This window comes from Poeciliopsis prolifica, unplaced genomic scaffold (assembly GCF_027474105.1).
Source record: "Poeciliopsis prolifica strain line A6 unplaced genomic scaffold, Auburn_PproV2 SCAFFOLD010, whole genome shotgun sequence".
NCBI lineage: Eukaryota > Metazoa > Chordata > Actinopteri > Cyprinodontiformes > Poeciliidae > Poeciliopsis > Poeciliopsis prolifica.
In genome coordinates this window covers 11,292,107-11,311,583 of record NW_026562385.1, presented here as the reverse complement: position 1 = coordinate 11,311,583, position 19,477 = coordinate 11,292,107, and the positions used below count along the sequence as shown (strand labels likewise).

At 42.0% G+C, this 19,477-nt stretch overlaps 1 protein-coding gene across 1 annotated transcript in view; it reads left to right on the top strand.

The window, feature by feature from the left end:
* The first annotated feature begins 507 nt into the window (after positions 1 to 507).
* LOC129363535 (cell surface glycoprotein 1-like) overlaps positions 508 to 19,477 on the top strand; it is a 32,272-nt gene continuing 13,302 nt past the window's right edge. The window contains 3 exon segments of the mRNA XM_055035673.1: positions 508 to 824; positions 17,712 to 18,426; positions 18,830 to 18,917. Coding sequence (XP_054891648.1) covers positions 17,805 to 18,426; positions 18,830 to 18,917 — 710 coding nt within the window. The 5' untranslated portion in view covers positions 508 to 824; positions 17,712 to 17,804.

The following is a 19,477-nucleotide window of genomic DNA, read 5'->3' as shown; positions in this document are numbered from 1 at the left end:
TTATTACCAACACGGTGAACCCACAGCATGACTCTGTCACCACCATGGTGATGTTGTCATCCCTGTCGGGAAGATGTACATGTCACATAATTTATATAAAATATATTTTTTTTATTTACTGTTTACTATACCCAGTTACATTATTGGTTTGTTTATTTTTTGTCTTCCCTCAGCTTTCCTGTCTGGCCACTATGCGATAAAAAATCTTTTAATATCGATGTCTCTTTGAATAAATCAATCAAACGATGTGTTCAGCGTGCAAATATTCTAATGATGATAAATTCCTAAAATGCCTATTAAAATAATGCTACGTCATTTTGTTCTACGCACGTTCCAGGAAAACTAAAAGTGAAATGCCAAGAATAATTTTTTTAAAGAACCCGCAGTCACAGAATTTGGTGTTTGACAAAAAACAAAATGCATCTACACAGCATGCCGGTGGCCAACATTTCCGAGCAGCACGCGAATGCACCAGCCTCTCCTCCGCCCGTTCCATCCCTCCGTTCGCCGGCTCCAGTGTGGTGAGTGAGTGAGTGAGTGAGTGAAGTGAAGCGAACCGTCACTCTCCTCCTTTCTTCCTTCGAGGTTTGCGCGCATCACTTGTGGGGAAACGGCGCTCGCGACTCACAAGTTCGTTGTCCGTTGGCTCGGTTCGACTTGACTTCGCCGTCCCCCTCCCCGAACCCCCCGGTGCCCTCCGACTCTCAGCCCGGCGTTATCTTCCAATTTCATCCCCGCTTTCCGACTCCGAGAGGCGGCGGACCGGCTGCCACCGACTGGGCGTAGCTGGAGAGGATTTTGCTGGCTTGCAGTGACGCTAACCGGTAAGTCCCAGATTGGTTCAGCTTTAGCTAGCGTGCTAAAGTCGGTGACAGCAAATAATAATAATTAAAAAAAACAACAACAACAACAACAACGGTGGCTTAGAAATCAACGTCCTGTCTGGTGACCGTTGAAGGCGTCTGCGCCATTACCGTTTCTGTTACATTTGAAACAGACGTAGAAAGTGTTGGAATCACAGTTGCCGTTTGGTTTTGAGTGGGTATTTGTGTCGGACGCGTCAAATAAAACGTGCCCAGGCTTCGTTCGGGGATGTCACGCCGCCTTTGTGTGGCGAGGTGCTCCGCTCCCGTGGATGTGACTCGAGTGGGGCGGTGGCGGCCGCGCTGCGTGGTCGCCAAACTGCCCGGCAGACCTGTTAGCCACAAACCAGTACAACCAGTTAAATTGCTTTAGCGCGTTCCTTGTCCTAACGCAGAAAACACGTTTTCCCTCCTTTTGGGAGGATTTCATCCGCCTTTTCACCCTGAACTTTTTTTTTTTTTTTTTTTTTAGCCCCCTCTTTTCCCTCTTCTTGTCTCCCCTCCTCCATCCTTCATCGTGGATTCCCATTGTTCTGTGATGGGCAAAAGTAGTGTGAGAAGCGAGAGATGTTCCAGCCGCCTCTGGGGGGTGGATGGGTGGGTGGGTGATGGAGGAGATTTCAATTTTTCCTTCTTTTTCTGTGTGTGAAAATGAATAGCTTCTTAATTCTCTTTTTTTCCTTCTTCATAGAACATTTCCCCCATCAGCATGTTAAGGCAATGACCTCTTCGGAAGCCGAAGGGGAAGAGTGGAGTGGAAATATCTCTAAATAGAGTAGAGCACAGCTGTGGTATAATCAGAGGTGATTAATGTCAACCCCTCTAAAAGTGATCGGCCATTGTGGTTTAAGGCCTTCCTACCCTCTCCACCCCCTTTTTTTTATTTTTTGGCAAGTGAGCAAGAATTTGTTGTATTCCAAACGAACACAGCAAATAAGGGACCCGAAAAGACAAACCAGTGCAATTCATACACAAATCGTAGGGAGGAAGCGGTCGGTTACATATCGGAATGAAAACACTTTGTCTCGATTGGTGATCAGCAAACCGAATACCTGAGATCCGATTTCTTTCGTTCTTTTATTCTGATCTTTGTGTGTGTACATTTGTCAATCATTTTCAGTCTACAAGTGTTCCAACGAACAGCTTAAAATCAAATCAATTTTAGTAAGAGTTTTTGTAATTCTTTCATTTTTTTCTTGGATTTAGAACATCTTTATTAAAGAGCTTGGACTACATTTGTCTTTTGTGCTTATAGACCTTGCTATGGATTCAAAAATGGGTTTAAGGACTCATCAAAAATGGGAATTAGCTTAATTACTGAAAAATGAAAAAATCCAATCATATAGAGGTCAAATGACCTTGAGTAGCTGCTTACAGCATAATTAAATCACGATTCTAAAACATAGATTAGGGAGGCACCTTAATTTTGGGATTTCGTCGATCAGCCGATGTTTACACGTGAAGCCGATCTTAAAGAGGTATGACTGACAGGTTCCCAGTTAACAATAGTCACCCCACTGTTGCCAACTTTGCGACTTTTTTCAGTATATATAGCAACATTTCGAAAAAAAAAAAAAATCAGTACTAGCTAAAAATCCCTAATAGAAGTCCACCAATCAGACGTTTGTGAAAAATCATTTGCAGGGACTTCTGGTTTTCTTTGAACTGACAGCATAATAAAAAAAATGTTTTTCAGGTACTTTGATAGAAGTGAAGAAGTGAATCTAAGCGAGCCCAGGTGATTGAGTATGAAGGACTTTTTCTAGGGCAGAACTGCTAGAAGAAAAGAGTGGAGCCTCAAGTCTTTCTGGTCGGCCCACAGCCGTGTTCTGTTCCCTTGTTATGCAGACAACAGCATAAATAGTCTGAAACCCCGTGGGCAAAGCCGGATTGGGTTGGTCGGTAATGTGTGGTGATCCACCATGATGTTGATGTCATCCTGAATAAATGGCATCCCAGGGCAACGAAGATGAGCTTTTTTTTTAAGAGCTGCCCATTCTGGGGCTTGGAGGCTCTCCAGCACTCCTAAGTCAGGGGTGAGCCAGACTGCACCCCTTCCCCCTTCCCTTCACCCTCCTCACACCATCAACCACATCCCCACGCCACAGGATGGATGAACGAATGGCTGACTCACTCTGCTTCTGGGATGAGGCTGGACCGAGCTTGATGCAATCATTTGAAATTAAATTTACCAGCCATTAAAAGGCGCACCGATTTGAAATGAAGTTATTTGAAAAAATATTACTTAGAGCATGTGGATTAAAGCCAGGGGCGTTCTGTTTGTAGGGAGGATTTATTGGAAATCAAACAAAAACAAATTAAGGTGACCCAAGAAATCTGTGTGGGAAAGATATAAATATTGGGATATCATTTTACTGCTTCGTGGTGAGGTTTAAAAAGGGGTTTGAAGTCACCAGTGAAATTGATTCTACATGAGTCTTCATTGTAAGCTGTGTGTTTATACCTTTATATATATATATATATATATATATATAAAAAGGGAAGGCAAAAATAAAGCAATTACTGAGGTGTTTGCAGAATCTCAATTTTCTTCCTCTCTGTTTTGGTATGACTTGTTGATAATTTGACCAGTAACATGTTTTATTGAGGTTACATTTCAGGGAGATTAGGTCTCCTGCTTTATAAACCAAGTCCTTTGCTTTCAACACGCTAATTTTTCCTGGTTAGCATTTCAGCCGCATACTGTTCCGTTCTGTCTCTGCTTTTCTTACTGAATATCAGTGGGAAAAGTTCAAAACTCTTAGCTCGTCACAGAAAATCCAGAGTAATAAACTGATCATGCTTGGACATGAGCTTTAGCTTTATGATCTGACATTTAACGTCAGTGCGTAAGGAATTCATCATGATTGGAAGCAGTTACTCTTTATGTCAAGTGATTAATCTCTGACTATTTGGATTAGACTCATCAGTCAGCTGAGTATGCTAATTTTTACTCTCTTGTGTATTTAACTTGCATTTCAGTGTTCTGTAAAGTGGTCCACTTATGAAATGGATTTATGTGATCTGATGTTTGGGCCGTTTTAAATGCTAATAGCTCATTTAGCCTCAAGCTGCCCTCTTGACCCCGAGCTTCAGCTCTGAGAGGAGAGATGATGGCTGCGTTAATAGACACATGTGTCGTCGTTCCTCTAGCCTAAGGGCTGGTGTTGGTGGGAGTGTGACTCACAATAAAATCCCCCGCCCCCAGCTCTGAACTCGATTGTGACAGGGGCGAGTTTGTGCCTCTGGTCATCAAGCTTTTTTCAGCCTTAACCCGGGGCTCTTGCTCTCCTTGGCGTCATTACAAATTTCTGTAGCTCTTTTCTAATCCATTAAAACCACACAATAGTTTCTTGTTTTGAGATTATCTAAACACCAACAGAAACAGTCTTTTTTTTTTTTTGTCAGAATTTCCCCCTGTTGTCCCGGCGATAGGCGCCTCAGGGAAACCCACTCTGGGCGCCACACTACATTTGCAAAGCGACGATAAAGTGGAGATAAGCCCCGCTGTTGTCTGTGCTCTTGGTTCTGATAGTAGCCGCGGTCGGTAGTATCGCAGTTGTCCACGCACGCAGTTGGCAACTGGTGGTGCAGTTTGGAGATTGGGTTTGGCAACAGCTGCAGTAATTTGCTGTGTTTGGACAATCTAAATTCCCCTGGTGGGAGCATAGATAATGAACACAGTTCACAGATCAGTTGCTAGGCTTCTGGACTGGGTTTCTTTTCTTTCTTTTTTTTTCCTTTTTCTTCAAAATGCATTTGTGAGGCTTAGTCTTTTGTTGCTGGGCTGTCTTGGAGATTGTGATTATTGAGTCACTTTTGGGTCCCAGATAAAATTGAGCTCATCCTAACTTTGTTGATGTCAACCTTTCATTCTATTGTAATAGAGGTGACACGCAGGTTATTGTCATGTATTTTTAACTGTAAAATTGAAGTTTATTATTTTTACAATAGAGACCATGTTCTTTGATTTTGCTAGTAGCAAATCAAAGTTTCTCTTCATGTTTTCTGAACAATGTAGTTTCTTATCTTTATCTAACCCCAAGTATAGACACCCGCAGTGGAGAAATTCCACCCAAAGTAGAATCCACAGTCTAAATCATTTGGCATCTGAAATATGTATTTAAACACATCAGAAACGTTATAGATTTGTTACATTGTGATATTGATATTAATTTTGATTCACTAGTTTGTGTAGCTATAGTCCCTCTGTGAGTCGAAATTGCCATCCTGAGATAGAATACTGCTTTTTTTGTATCCACGAAACAGTTTGGGACTAAAGACTAAAACCTCAAGTTCTTGAAATGGAAAAGGAACCTGCCAAAGTCTAGCTTTCTGTTGTAGGATTCTGAATAAACAGCAAACACGCCTCTCTACAAAGTACAGTTTCCTTTGACGTAAGCAGGGCTGGTCGATATGACTGAAAAATGTATCACGATATTAGCATTTCATATGTCAATATCGATAATTATTGTATAGTGTTTTTGTTCTACATATCCAAAATACTCTCAAGCTGGTAATGTGATCTTCATCCACAATTTTCTCTTAATCTGTTGCACTCATGTTCTGTTTTCACTTCGTTTCTGGCAGTCTGCGAGTTTGACAAGCTAACCGGGAGCCTAGCCCCATTTCTTCTCTACCATATAAGCCACCTTACACCTGTTACTCCTGCACAGTCACACTACTCATTCTGAACAGTTCGATGTGAACACAGTTTCATGCCAAACAGTTTCCTGTCCGAGTCTTTGAGCCAATGAGTACGCGATTGTAAAAACTGACCATTGTGCGGACGTGTCTGGCGAACTTCTGCTTTGAGTCAAGTGCGGACCTCCAAGGAGTGAAGTATGGCCGTGATTGTTGGGGCAACATGAAAATGATGCTGCACATGTTAATCAACAGGCTCTTACCAGAGAGAGTGAATAGTTGATATCACCAACCTTGCTGTAAGAGGTAAAGCTTAAAGCGATGAAAGCTTTTCCTTTTTCTATACCATGAGGTTCTGGATTCAACTTAAATGAAATGATCAACATTGATATTGTTGATGATGATATTGATTGCATGTTTGATCACTCAGTTCTACTCTTGTCAATTTTGCTTCCTGTTTTCATTTTTACACACTTATTGAAAATGGCTAACTAGAAGTCATCTTCCTTCAGTACCAGCGTCCACACTGAAGGATGCTGTGAGCCTAACCTAGTAGCGTTTGGACATGGTGAGGCTGCTTTGCATTCTGACCAGCTGTATTCACAAAGCGTGGATCAGATCAACCGCCCAACCTGTTTCACATCCTGTGAAAGATCAGATCCCATCTGGAACGTGTCTTGTTCCACTTCAAACAGAAGCATAATCCTCTTATGGACTCAGTTGTTCTTCTTCTTGTACGCCACACGTGGGTGTCCATATCGCCCTGCGCAATCTGGTAGGAACGCCGGAGCCACTCGGGTGGGTTTTCGCCATCCCTTCCAGATGCTTCACTGCTGCCCACCTCTTCCATCTCTGAATCCGCTCTGTCTGGTGTCATTGATCCAAGCCACCAGCTGGTCCTGGCCCGGCCTGATCTCATTTACCCCCAGAGAGGAGCTTGATTGTGGGCAGACAGCCCATTATGGAGATGATCCAGCAACTCTTCAAGTTACAAATTAGCCTCGGTCACTCTGCTGGATCCTAAGTCTACCTTCTTATCTTGCTGGATTTTTTCCATACCATCCCTTGTCTGTTTTTATCCACTCAACCTTCTTTTGTCCCCACCTAAAACCTTGTCATTACAGCCTCCTTTATCTCCCAAGGGACAGAGCTAACAGCATCAGAGGAACCTGCCTTACTAATGCACTTCCTCTGTCCGTGTCCTGGCCATCTGTGGGTCTGCCTGCCTGGCCGCCTACTTTCTCCACTGCGATCAATATCCACAAAGTTGAGCTTTGCGCTGCCCTGCTGCTCGTCGCTGCAGGCGGTGGAGTTCAGCCAGACTGTAGCACTTGCGTCTGGCCTGCTTTTTGTAGTCGTTTTCTGTCTCTATCCTCCATTGTTAAAGGAGGGATGATGGAGCGAGGCCTCCTCGTGGTATTGTCTCCTTTCTGGGGCATACTGAGTCCTCTGTTACAGCTACATATACCTCCCTTGTTCTCTCTTCTTCCCCTTCCTCACTCTCTCCCTCTGCGTGTAACCGCACAGTTAGAGGATAGCCAAGGCCGACTGTACAAGATTAGCATCTCTCTTTGTCCAGGGTTAACGAGGTCTGTCGTGTGTTAATCTTCACATCCCCATGAGGTACGAGGAGGTTCAGGCCACAATACGGGAGCGCAGAGTTTAAGTGTTCATGTGCGTTGGGTTTGACATTCATAACAATGAGAGGGACAGGTAACCTTGGCGAGACGAATGACTCCTGCAATGTTTGGACTTTGGTAGTAGACTAATTTATTTGCAATTATTGTGAACAGTTCAGTTTCATGAAACTATTATCTCTGAAGTTACCATTTGAGGATGTTGTAATGTCTTCGTGTTTGGCTCCAGAGAGTGAACAGCAGCTTCTCTGACCACATGTTGACCACAGTCATTTATTTTGCCAGCTGTGTTTCCTTTACAAACGTGTGCAAAGTTTTGTCGATATTCCACTAATGTCGAAAAAACACAATTTTGAGGTTGTGATTCTTCCAATAAGTAAGAAAAACACGTGAAATTAACATGAATAAGTTTGTTCACGTATTATTTTAAAAAATGGTGTTATTCATATTTTCTGGCAGTGGTGGGATCTGGTCATTGACCATATGACTCGTATGATGCAAAACTGTGTTTCTGTTGCAGCTTCGTGAAATAAACCTATTTTCATATGGCCGAGAAGTCACCTGGTCCTAACAACAAAAACAAAACATCCAACAAAGACCGTTGTGTTCCCGTTAAGCAAATATATTTTCGGAATTCGAATTTGCGCAAACATGTGCTAAATGGAAATGAAGCACAATCTTGCTTCTTCTCTGACATATGCTAGCAGCTAAGTGATAATGAGGACGATGAGGATTTTCTTCTTTGTTCTGCCTTACTCTCTCACTCCATACTCTTTTGGCTGATGGAACCAGGAGCAATCAGGAGTTCACTTGACATCCAGCATTGCTTACTTTGGCCCTCCCTGTTGTAAATAGTCTGTCTGTAAAGGTTTTTCAGGTCAAAGTTTAAATCTTCTAAAAAAAAAATATAGTGGTAGTGGTAACCACCTCATCCCTAAACGGAAGTTGATATATCTAAAAAAATCTGCACTTATTAATTCAAAATGACACGCATCATGAATTTGTTTGACAAATATTCCTGATTTTGGGATTCCCTGTGTGTCTGCGATTCTTTGAAGCTATAGGGATGATTGAGGATTCTTCTCTTGTTGTCCCAGTTTCAACGGAACTCCTTTCAAGCCTTAAAAAGAGCGAGCAATTGTTTGAATTGACAATGTAGATTTAAAAAAAAATTTCTATCACTTTGCTGCTTCCTCTTTCGTGCTTTCTTCCTCAATCATGCCTCCGCCTCGATCCAGTGAGTGAGTGCCACTGGGAACAGTGGGGTTTGTTTGCCGGTTGTTTTCTGTGAAGGAAGTCTGAGCCAGGATCCTGACCTCAGCTCTGGGAATGTTTTGGAAGTGTGTGAACTGTGATTACCGTCGAGTTAATGACATCTGCAGCTCCCAACTTCCAGCTGGATCTCATGCAGCGTTCAGCTCCCATCGACAGCAAGTCATGCCGTTGGTTGTTAAAGCGAAATCAGAGGCAATGATGTACACTAAAACTGGAGCACATGTGTAGGGGGATAACAGTCCAAAGTTGTGCTAATTTTAAAAGGCTTTTCAGCACCAAGTTTGTTATCCAAACAGTGACTCATTACATGAAAACTTACATATGAGTTGAACTGTTCAAACATCTGAGGACCACTTTTTTTTGTTTTCATATTCTGTTAATAGAACTGACTATAATAATAATAATAATCCAGGCTTGGCGGCAGAATAGTGACTGTTGCAGCTGTGGGTTTGTTGCTGGTGTTGTGCCAACTTTGGGCTTAGTCTAAATGAAATATTGCTGACTGTCATCTCCATCTTTCTTACTGTGTTCTCTTAGAAATATGAGCAAAGTATTTGATTCTAAATACCGCCTTGTATTCCATCTTCTTTTACTGAAATGTCTCGTTACATTTCTAAATAAATTCAGGAATGTGGCCTTATATATAATGTCCAAGGCAAACATGTTCATTTTCTATTCAAACGCTTTGCATAGGGGTGCAGAAAATGTCACAACTCCAACTTTTTACAAACCTCACGCAGCTTGATGACTCACATTACGTTCTTAAAGGTGTTTTCACACCTAATAGTCCGGTAGACTCAGTTCGATTGGCAACCAAAGCTGCAGCATCTGTTACATTTTCAGCTGCTGTGGTTCCATTTCACGCTGCACCGTGTCATACAAAACCAAATTATTAAAAAATCTATTCACCTTCTTGCCTGTGGTGGTGCTGCAAGAACTACTCAAGAAGATGATACAAAAACCTCAGAAGAAGACGTGCACAACTTCCTTCTTCAAAAATTCCCAGATATTAATGGTTGAAGGACTTCTTGTTTGTCTTTGGCAAACCCCCCCCCCCCCCCCCCCCCGAGTCATTTCTCCTGCTAGCACTAGACTAGCTCATTTGTTTTATGCTATAGTGCACTTCCTGCTTTTGGAGCGGTCTCCGATCCATTTGCACATCTATTCGGACCGCACCAGAGTCCACTTCAACTGAACCAAGACTTGGGTTTGCCATTTTGTTTCGCAACAGAGTTTGATTGCTTGTTCACACCTAACCACACGAAGCAGATATTCTGGAAAAACAAAATAAAGTTTGATTAAACAGAACTGGTGTGAATGCACCCTTAAGTGCTAATGATATCATTTCACTTGTGCAATGGAATCGTGAAATTAATGTGAGGCTCATGGAAAAGTCGACTAATCTACTTGTTTTTAGGGCTTTTCTTGTTTCTGACTAAAACGCAGAGGATTCGGTCAAAGCGATGACTGTGTGCATTGTTTCAGCGAAAATATCCATTTCAAAGCATCTGAATAAATGGAAGCAATGATTCCAACTAGCCCTGAATGGGCTGCAGAAGTGACTGAGACAACTGTTGTAATATGGAGTAGGCTGAATAGACAATCTGAGGCTCTATTCCAGAAAGTGACATCTGAAATGTGGCATTCTCCTCTTTGTCGAATGCAGTAAGGAGGACTGATCCTTGGGTATATTCCACCTTCTTTGGTCATTTCTGGTCACAGTAAGCAGGAAAAATGGCATCATCTCCACAACACTTTGTTTTTAGCCCACTCACTGATGTCAGATGGTTTTGAAAGCAAGACAACAGTGAATTATTTAAGCAGAACGGCAGAGTGGTATTGGTTGAACAGACAAATTTGTGCCCACAGAGACGCCATGAGATAAAGTCTAACAGGGCAATGACATGTATTTCCCAGATGTATAGTGCTCTTTTACAGCACAATCGAGTAACCGTTACCTTCGGTTGTTAGAAAAAATGCTGTAAGTATCAAATATAAAATTTCACTTTGTGATTTAACGCCTTGAAACTGGGCCTCTGTCTCTTTAAGAAAGTTCTGCTCTTTCCAACACTCTTCCTTTAGGACAGGGGTGGGCACTCCAGGTCCTCGAGGGCCGGTCTCCTGTAACTTTTGGATGTATCTCTACTTCAACACACCTGAGTCAAATAATGAGGTCATTAGCAGGACTTTGGAGAACTTGATTGCATTTAGGAGGTGATTCAGCTATTGGATTCAGGTGTGTTGGATTAGGGAGACAATCAAGAGTTGCAGGACACTGGCCCTCGAGGACCAGGAGTGCCCACCCCTGCTTTAGGAAGTCATCACAACATAGCTCCTCTAACCATCGTTGATGCTTAGTTCCACAAGGTGTTTGCTAATTGCTGTTGGCTAATCTAATTACAAAATGTTTTGAAAGACAGCAGTTTCTTTTATTTTTCGGGACACTTCTGCTGATTTATCCTTTTAAAACCTACATGCAGTTTTCTCATTTGATCAAATTTCCAATAGATTTTATTCCACAAATGATGCATTGTACCATCTTGAGTAGGGATAGCAGGGAGTGTCCGAGAGCAAACAGGTGAGCTAGGTGCCTTCTGTTTGCTCTTCTTGGAGACAAAAAAATTGTCAATTACAAGGTCAAAGGTCCATGCTTGTCAAAGACACCTAATGGCTTCTACCTACGAACATCAAGATCCGTTTCTGGTTTTCAATAAACTTCTGCAGTTTTTAATAATTCTGTCTTCTGTGGATTTCCATCATGCACGCAAGCTCACTTTCTCTTTCTTTTGCGTCTTTTCTGGAGTCTCTACTGGCCCCACCCCCAACACCATCAGCACTGCTTCCTTCCCCCACAATCACTCCCTTATTTAGAGTAGACCCCGGGGACAGAAGCAGGCTCAGTGAATGCATCTGTGTCTGTGTGCACACAGTTGAGTTTGAAAGCAGAATTATCTTCTTCCCCCCGCGCAACAGCGGTTCATCCATCCTCATGGTCAGTTAGTTGACTTTGAAGACTCTCTCCTGGGATGAAGACATTTTTCTTTACTTTCCCAATGACTCATCGAATTAGACGTGAAGCCATTAAACAGATTCAATATCAAATTAAGCTTTAACTCAATTTGGTTCAGACCAGTAGAAAATCTACATTCACATTGGCCTTTTCAGCGCTTCACTCATTCTAACCACCGGCGGGTATTTAACATAAGCACACAGTACATTTTATACAATACAGAAAGTGGGTCAAAGTGTTTGCTATTTAAATATGCTGATGATCTGATTATTCAGGAACTGCATCCTTTGTGTGTCTAGACTCAGAAAGGCTGAGGTCTCTCAGAAGACCTGGATGCCTCCCAGTCACTGACAGTTCTGGCCTTAACAATGTATTGCGGCAGAGATACTCGCCTAAGTGGGAGCATAAGTACACTTTGTTTATATCCCAGAGGGGGTATTAGGAGGGGATGATGCCTGGGAGGATGATGTCACCTTGCCGAGTTGGCGTGCCAATCATTAGCATGTAGCGCCTGAGGCAGTGAAAGCATAACACAACAGTTGTGATGTAGCAGTGATGACTGAGGACACATAGACAATCACTGGCCCAGAGATGAAAAGATTTGCACATGGCCATATGCTGAAAAAAAAAGAAAAGAAAAGATTGAGACCTTGATCTTTTGCATCTTTCCTGATTCTGTGCCCTAACAACAGCTTTATTATTTGCATGGCTCAGTATTTGCGTGGGTTTTGTTTGCTCTCGGTTACTGGTTAGCTCACCATTGAGGCTTGCGGGGAATTTGGAGTAGGACGCTGCTGGGATTCTGGGAGCACATGACTTAAATAAAATGATGCAAGTTGAATTGTGTGTAGCTAACTGAACAAAAACCAGGTTACAGAAATAAAAACTACATAATCTGCACACCCTTAAAAAATTCACAAACCTAAAATTAAGGCTTTAAAATGTCTTAAATTCATTTGAAAAAAGTAATTTATCCTTAAGTACCTTATGGCAGGACTTCTCAATTTTGTATATTTTATATATAGTTTTTTCTCATGGGGCTTTTCTGTTAAGCAGACATTTGCTATGCATTCAGGCATCTTCATTGTGTTCTTTGACTTGAGGCTAACTAGCCACTAGTATAACCTTCCTAGCTAGCTACTTTGCATTAGTTGTGAGTACGCTCCAACTTTATCACCAGTTAACTGTTTGATGTTTGATTTGACCACAGGCTCACATTCGTTACCTGCACATAAACGCACAATGTTACATGTATAATGTGCAACATTGTTTGGCATCCTGTGCAAAAAGCGTGGCACCCTGGGGGTTAAGGTTGTAGACAACAACGCAAAATATGCTATTTTTCTCCTGTGAACCTCTGTTGTGACACAAATCTTAAATTTCATTCATAATGATCATAAAAAGTCTTCAGTTTGAGTTGTTAAACCTGCAAAAACATTGCACTGTTTTTTTTTTAATAAACTTTTTATTAACCTTACATTTTCCTAGTAGAATTTTTTATTTAGTGTCATGACTGTACATTTCAACTTTGCTCAGTGCAAATGTTTTAGATTTTGATGTAGAGGTGATCGAGAAAACAAACGATAAATTACAAATTGTGAACCAGGCCTTTAGATAAGTGCCTATAGAATTCATTGAAGGGGGATGCTAAGAGATGCTAATGGTTAGCTGGCTGCAGCATTCTCAAAATGCATGCAAATCAATCCAGTCTTGCCAGTCACTCTCTGGACAGAGCTGAGCATACTTTGCTTTCTCATTTCCAGTCTTTTCCAAACTCTGACTGATGGACTCTGACTTGCTGTCACTGGGCATTAACAGAGCTGGCTGCCTGTACCGCTCTCTGCAGAACCACTTCATTCTGAGTCTGGGCTGACTTACTTTTCAGTCTATCACTGTAACTGTTCCTAAAAGCTTCAGAAATTCCAAAAAAAAAAAAAAAAAAACTATGATTTTTGTGAACTGTTAGCTGACCTGAAATAATTTCTTTTAAACCCACTGGTAGTAACTCTCACTGCTTATGACTATCAATGTCTTAAACGCTGAGCAACATTACTAAATGTAAACATTAAATGAAACTTAATGTGGCTGAAAAAACCATCTGTTTCGAGTCATAACACGTTCTGTCTTGGGTCGTTGACTGCACTCTGTCCCTAATGGTTTGACAGTGGCAGCTTGTGTTTTATCTCCTGGGCTATAAAGTGTTTCTCCATTCCACGTCAGGTTTTTCAGTAATTTTTTTTTGTATAATACCAAACTGTTAAATGTTTAAACAAATATTTGCATAATAATAAAAATGAAACACTTCAATCCCATTGTCTTCCTTTAGAACCATCTGCAGCACTGACAGTTCAAGTTTCGGTGAACCAGAAAACATTGAATCCGTGGTTGATTCAGTGAGGCTGCTGAGAGGAAATAAAAGCCGCGCCACACACTCTGGTTCCTCTATTGGTGTGAAAGACAGGTCAGAAAGATGGAAGTTCCCCTCCGAAATCACCCCCACAACAGATGAATAGAAAGCAATTGCAGTTTGGACATTTTTACTGAATTGTTTAGCATTGCTGGTGGCAAACATAAAGTGAACATTTGGATGAAATTGCTTGAAAACATCCAGTGTTGTCTGCACGTTTGCTTTTAATAGCCAGCCTAATGCTGCTTTCTTGCTATATATAGTTAGACATTTCAGACAAAAAAAATATACATATATATATATATATATATATTGGCCAAAATATGAAGTGATGGGTCCGATTTTTCAAGATCATTAATCGGCAATCGGCCAGAATACTTCAATTGGTGCACCCCTATTCTGCTAATGGTTATAATTAGGGATAAAATGCTGAAATTATTTCAGCTTAGACTTCTGCTTAAATTAGGAAAATACCCTGATTTTCCTAATTCAGGGTTCTAATGGTTGAACCTAAAATCTAATCTCATAGCTGAAAGATATCAAAGCACAATTTAATAGAGTTTGAGAATTGTAACACGTCCGCTCAGAAGACATCAGCCCAAAACTGAACTTTGGGATATTTACTTTGGCAGGAGCCTAAACAGTAGCTCTTCCGTCTCATCAACTCTCTGAAGTGAATTAATATTGAATGTTCTGCCTTCACTTTTTATGGAGGGGGGGGAAAAAAAGCAGAAGTGTTCATTCTTGTCTGGTTTTACTGCCTATTTCTGACTGATTGTCCTGATGACGTGGAGCTGAGGAGCAGTGCAACCTCACAGCTGTCTGGAAACTTGCAAGGGAACCAGAAATGTTCTTCTGGCCCTGAATATATGCACTCAGAATTTATTACACACACATACACACACAGCGAGCGTTTGCAACTTTGCAGAGGAGTAGAATAATGAATAGTGAGGCCACATGCTTTCTCCTGCTGTGGGAAGATGGGGAGCTGAGCAGTTTTAAAGAGAGAGGAGGGAATTGGGCTCGGACATGGTTTTATTTCCTGGTTGAGTTAGGTCATTGCGTTGATGGCTATGATGGAGTCAGAGCAAAACAGTGAAGCGCTAATGTTAACGGCAGACATTGTACTAACTAAAGCTTATGTGCTTTTTATACTAGGATTGTTAAAGTTAAAGCATTTACACGTGATTAATCAGAAAAGTAATGCCATTTGGACAAAACCAAGATAGTATGTGGCCTACTCATTACAACCATGAATCATCCTTCCACTGAAGCACAACCAGTTTACAGTTAACATTTCTAAATGACGTCTGAAACAAAATGACTTGCTTTAAACCTTCCTGAATTTGAAAAAAACTGGAAAACTTCAGATATTTGGTTTGAGACAGTAAAACATTTTCTTGGACACTTTTTGAAAACGTGCAATTTTACATTTAGTTAATCCGAAGAATACATCTTTTCATCAAATCCCAGCACTATTTTCTATGTACGTTGTAGAACTCTTTGAGACAAGAGGAAAAGTCAGCACACTTCTTCTGACTCCAAAGTTGGAAGTTTGTTAGCGTGAGTCACTCTTAGCAGCTACCAGTCAGTGTTTCGGTTGCAGCCTGTTGCGCGAGCTATGTGGGTTTTAGGATACATGGACCCTTTTTTTTGGTTTCCTCTTTTTTTCTTCCCCTCCTCGTTTTCGTTCTTTCCCCCTCTGGCCCTGCTCAGCTGCTCCAGCCATCTGCGCCGTGGCAAACAGAGAACAGAGAGATCGAAGCAAAGCCGAGGCAGTGTGGGGGGGAGGGGTTGAAGGAAACAGAGGAGGTGGTGGGGGGGACAGTTAGGAGAAAGGGAGGATCAGTTAAGGATGAAGGAGGGTCTTTTTAAATGTATACGATTTGTGTCTGGAGGATGAGCAGAGAATGACTAAAGAGGGACAAAAACACGATGAAGTGTGTGCTGGAGGCTGGGGGGGCAGTGTTTCCAAGAAGCCGGCGGAATAAAGATGATGTCTGTCCTCGTCTCCAAATAGAAGTGCGAGTCTGTGCGCAAGTTCAGGACAGTGGAAACTAGGAGGAATCGCGATGTCTGGATTTTAAAGTGGGAGCAGGCAGCCAGCAGTGAGCTCATTTTATGCCTTGTTTTTTCCTCGTCTCGTCAGTTCTCCGTCCATTCCCACCTTCCCGGTTCTGTTCCCAGGCTCCACAGGCCAAGCGTCTTCCTCTTCGCTGGCCTCAGGATTGCCTGAGTGTTTGTCTCGCTGCTTAACTTCCTGCACAGCCGGCTGCTAAAGCTGTTTGTAAACTTCGACAGGCCAGCTTCCTGTTACCCTTCAGTCTCCCCTGGCTATGTGCTGTACTTGAAGCAGCTGGGCCATTTCTGATGCCTCAGAGCATGCAGTGTTTGATTTCCATGTTCTTTTTGTTAATTCTTCTTTTCCTGAAAACTTTTCCCATATCTATCAAGGTATAGCACTTCCTGTAGAGTCTTAAATGTATAGTCATGCATCTGAAGTTAAGGTCTTAAAATGTCTTAAATTCATTTTGTAAAAGTTTGAATATGTTAATTACAAGTCTTATAATTTTGTCTTGAAAGAACTATATAATTTCATATGCTCTTTGACTTGTTTTTCCTCCTGGATTTTTCTGTCAGGAAAAAGTTTGAGTCACTCTCAGACATCTTCATTTTTCTGTGACTCAAGACGGTTGCGGCTGCTATTAACTCACTGCTAATATACCCTTGCTACCTAGCTAGCATTTATGATTCTAAAGAAGTAAATGTGCAGATATGTCACCAGTTGGCTGGATGAGGTTTGCACATTTCACCTGGAGATAGAGGTGTTAAATTCCATTCATAATGGTCTTTAGAAGTCTTAAATTTGAGTTGGTGGTAAATACATGTACTGCCTTTTTTGTTCACTTTTTACTACAATTAAAAACGTTATTGTGGTTTACTTAAAATGTTATGAAACAGATCAACATCAGTGGCATATTTTTGTGTTCTCAAAAGGTAGGTATGTGGTGTGCAAAATGTTTTCTAGATTAAAAAGTCAGAAAATTGTGGTGCCCACTTGAATTTAATCAATACTTTACTTCTTATACTTCCGTGCTCTTTTACTAAGCACTTTTCAAATTTTATTGGAAAAAAATTAGAACTCTAAACGATTGTCCCTCTACATTATAATTGTTTCCAACATGAAACACATTACAGATTACATGTAAACATGTTTGCAAGGCGCGAATCGTCTTGCCATGCAGTGTAATCCTAGAAAACTATTTGATACCAGTGACTCCTCTTCCACTTTGTACAGAAAACGAAGAACACAACCAGTGAGCGCTACTTTTGCCAACTGTGTCGCTGAGCTTTTTAAGCAGCGCACTGGGGGGTTGTTCAGCACTGCAGTCCAGTTGGCATCGAGATCAATGTAGACAATTTGTAGAATAGGCTCGTTCTGTTCTGCAGCAGACTTGTTGCCCTTCTTGTTGTTCCCCTTTCGCCCCATAAACATATTGATCTGACAGGTTTACACCAATTAAATGTAGCCTTTAAGTTTCGCCGATCAGCTGAAAAGCCTTGTTTCTCTTGCAGATTTGTCCTATAAAGTCAAAACTTCACAAAAAAGTACTTTAAAATACTAACTTTTTTGTTTGTTTGGATATGTTACTTAACTAATTAGACTTGTAATTTACATGACTCTGCACATCCAGTTGATATATAATACTTATATTGTACTTTAGTGTGTGGTGGTTAAAATGGCACCACCTGCCTTATCTGACTCCTGAAGCTACAAACATTCCTTCAAATCCTGATAGTGAAGCCAGACGTGTTTCATGCCTGGTCTTGTTGTTGTCTAACTCTGCTCTAAATATTCTCTATTCTTATTCCAGATTAGTCCCCGCACTCTTCAGAAAGTCTCCTGAGCTGACGTTGTCCTCTGAGATTCAAGTCAACCGGTCTTGCCACCATCATTCGAAGGGGAGATGAAGCCGGATGGGGTTGCCACGGCAGCACTGGAGCCAATGGAAACATTGGACTCGGATCCAGCAAATGAGCCGGCGCCGGCAGCAGAGCCGGAGCCCAACCTCGTGGAAATCCCAGCTGGGGAGATGCTGCAGCATCCAGCTGGAGATGTGAACGAAGCGAAGCCAACGGCAGATCAGGTTAAGGTAACCCCCGCTGCCAAGGCGGTCGCCAAGGCCTCCGGCGACGCTAAAGCCAAGGCTACCAACAAGGCCACTCCCAAGACAAAACTCAGCGCCACGAGCTCGCCCAAGACTCCGTCCGGCCCACGTTCCAATGTGTCCCGTCTGTCGAACGGCACGTCGAAGCCTCAGACGAATGGCGTCATTAAGAAGACGACACCAGCTGCAGATAAAAAGAGCACCCCGACCTCTGCTGCCGCCAAAAAACCAACTGGGGCAGCAGCAACACCAACTTCCAAGACCACAACTAAAGTTGGGGAGAAAAGGGCTCCAGGGACCCTCCCTGCTACCAACAGCACAAAGTCAACAACTGGAGCACCAGCAGCCAAAAAGACAACATCCAGCACTGCTAATGGGCTAAAATCCACTGCTGCTGCTGCTACTGCAAAAAAGCCACCAGGTTGGTTGTGTTTCTATGCTGATTCCAACTTGTGGGGTGTTTTGTTGTTTGTTTTTAAGTTGCAGCTATTTACAGCTATGCTATGCAACATGAGTTGATGTGACAATTTTAAAGGGCATGATTTCTTTTGCAAGGCTCTGTAAGTATAATCACACATTTTTCTGCACTATTTAAGCAAGCATTGTTTAGTGATATGCAATAATACAATACCTACGCACTGCATGGATTTTTATGGACATTACACATGTCAAGTTGACTCTTACTGAACAATAATAGTCTATAAAACATAGTCTGTAAAAGAAACATCTGCCTGACCTAAATCTGTGACTTAAGCCAACTATTTAAGTCTGCACTGTTGAATAATGTCCTCCTAACATTAATTTCTCATCCCTGTCTCATCCAGCTCCCAAACCCGCCTCTGCAGCTCTAACCAAGACTAGCTCAGTTGCCTCGTCCAAGACGGATAAACCCCCGGTTTCCAAAGCAACCAGGTAAAAATGATTCAAGCACTATTCAGGAAAGTGTACTTTTTCTTTTGCAAATCAGTAAGTCCACCCATCTGATAGAAATAATCCAATTTCATTGGCTGAGAGACTGACGATTATTACAGTAAACATCAGTTAGTTGAAAAGGCTTGAATTTGGCTGCTGGTTCAAAGAGGATTCTGTTAAAGAAAGAACTCCCTGGAGGAACGAAGGACAATGATCCCCCACATGGAAGCCAGGCATAAGTAGGCCAGTAGGCAGTCAGTGTTGGAACAAGCCTGAGAGGAATGCCTCGCAGGGTTTCATCAGAGCGAGCATTATTCAGCTTTATTAATAAAACAAGTTTTTGGAGGGAGGAGTTTAAAACGGGATGGGGAACAACAGAATCCTTTCAGCGGAGCTGCTTCTTTAAACCCAACACTTGTTGTGAGTTCTTGTGCGGCGGTGCGTTGTTTTCGTGTGGCGATCAGACCAACATGTGTTCCTCACCTGAGTCACACTGTGTGCATGATGTTAGATCCTGAGGTGGCTCCATGGTAGGTGAGGACATGAGGCTGAATGAAGTC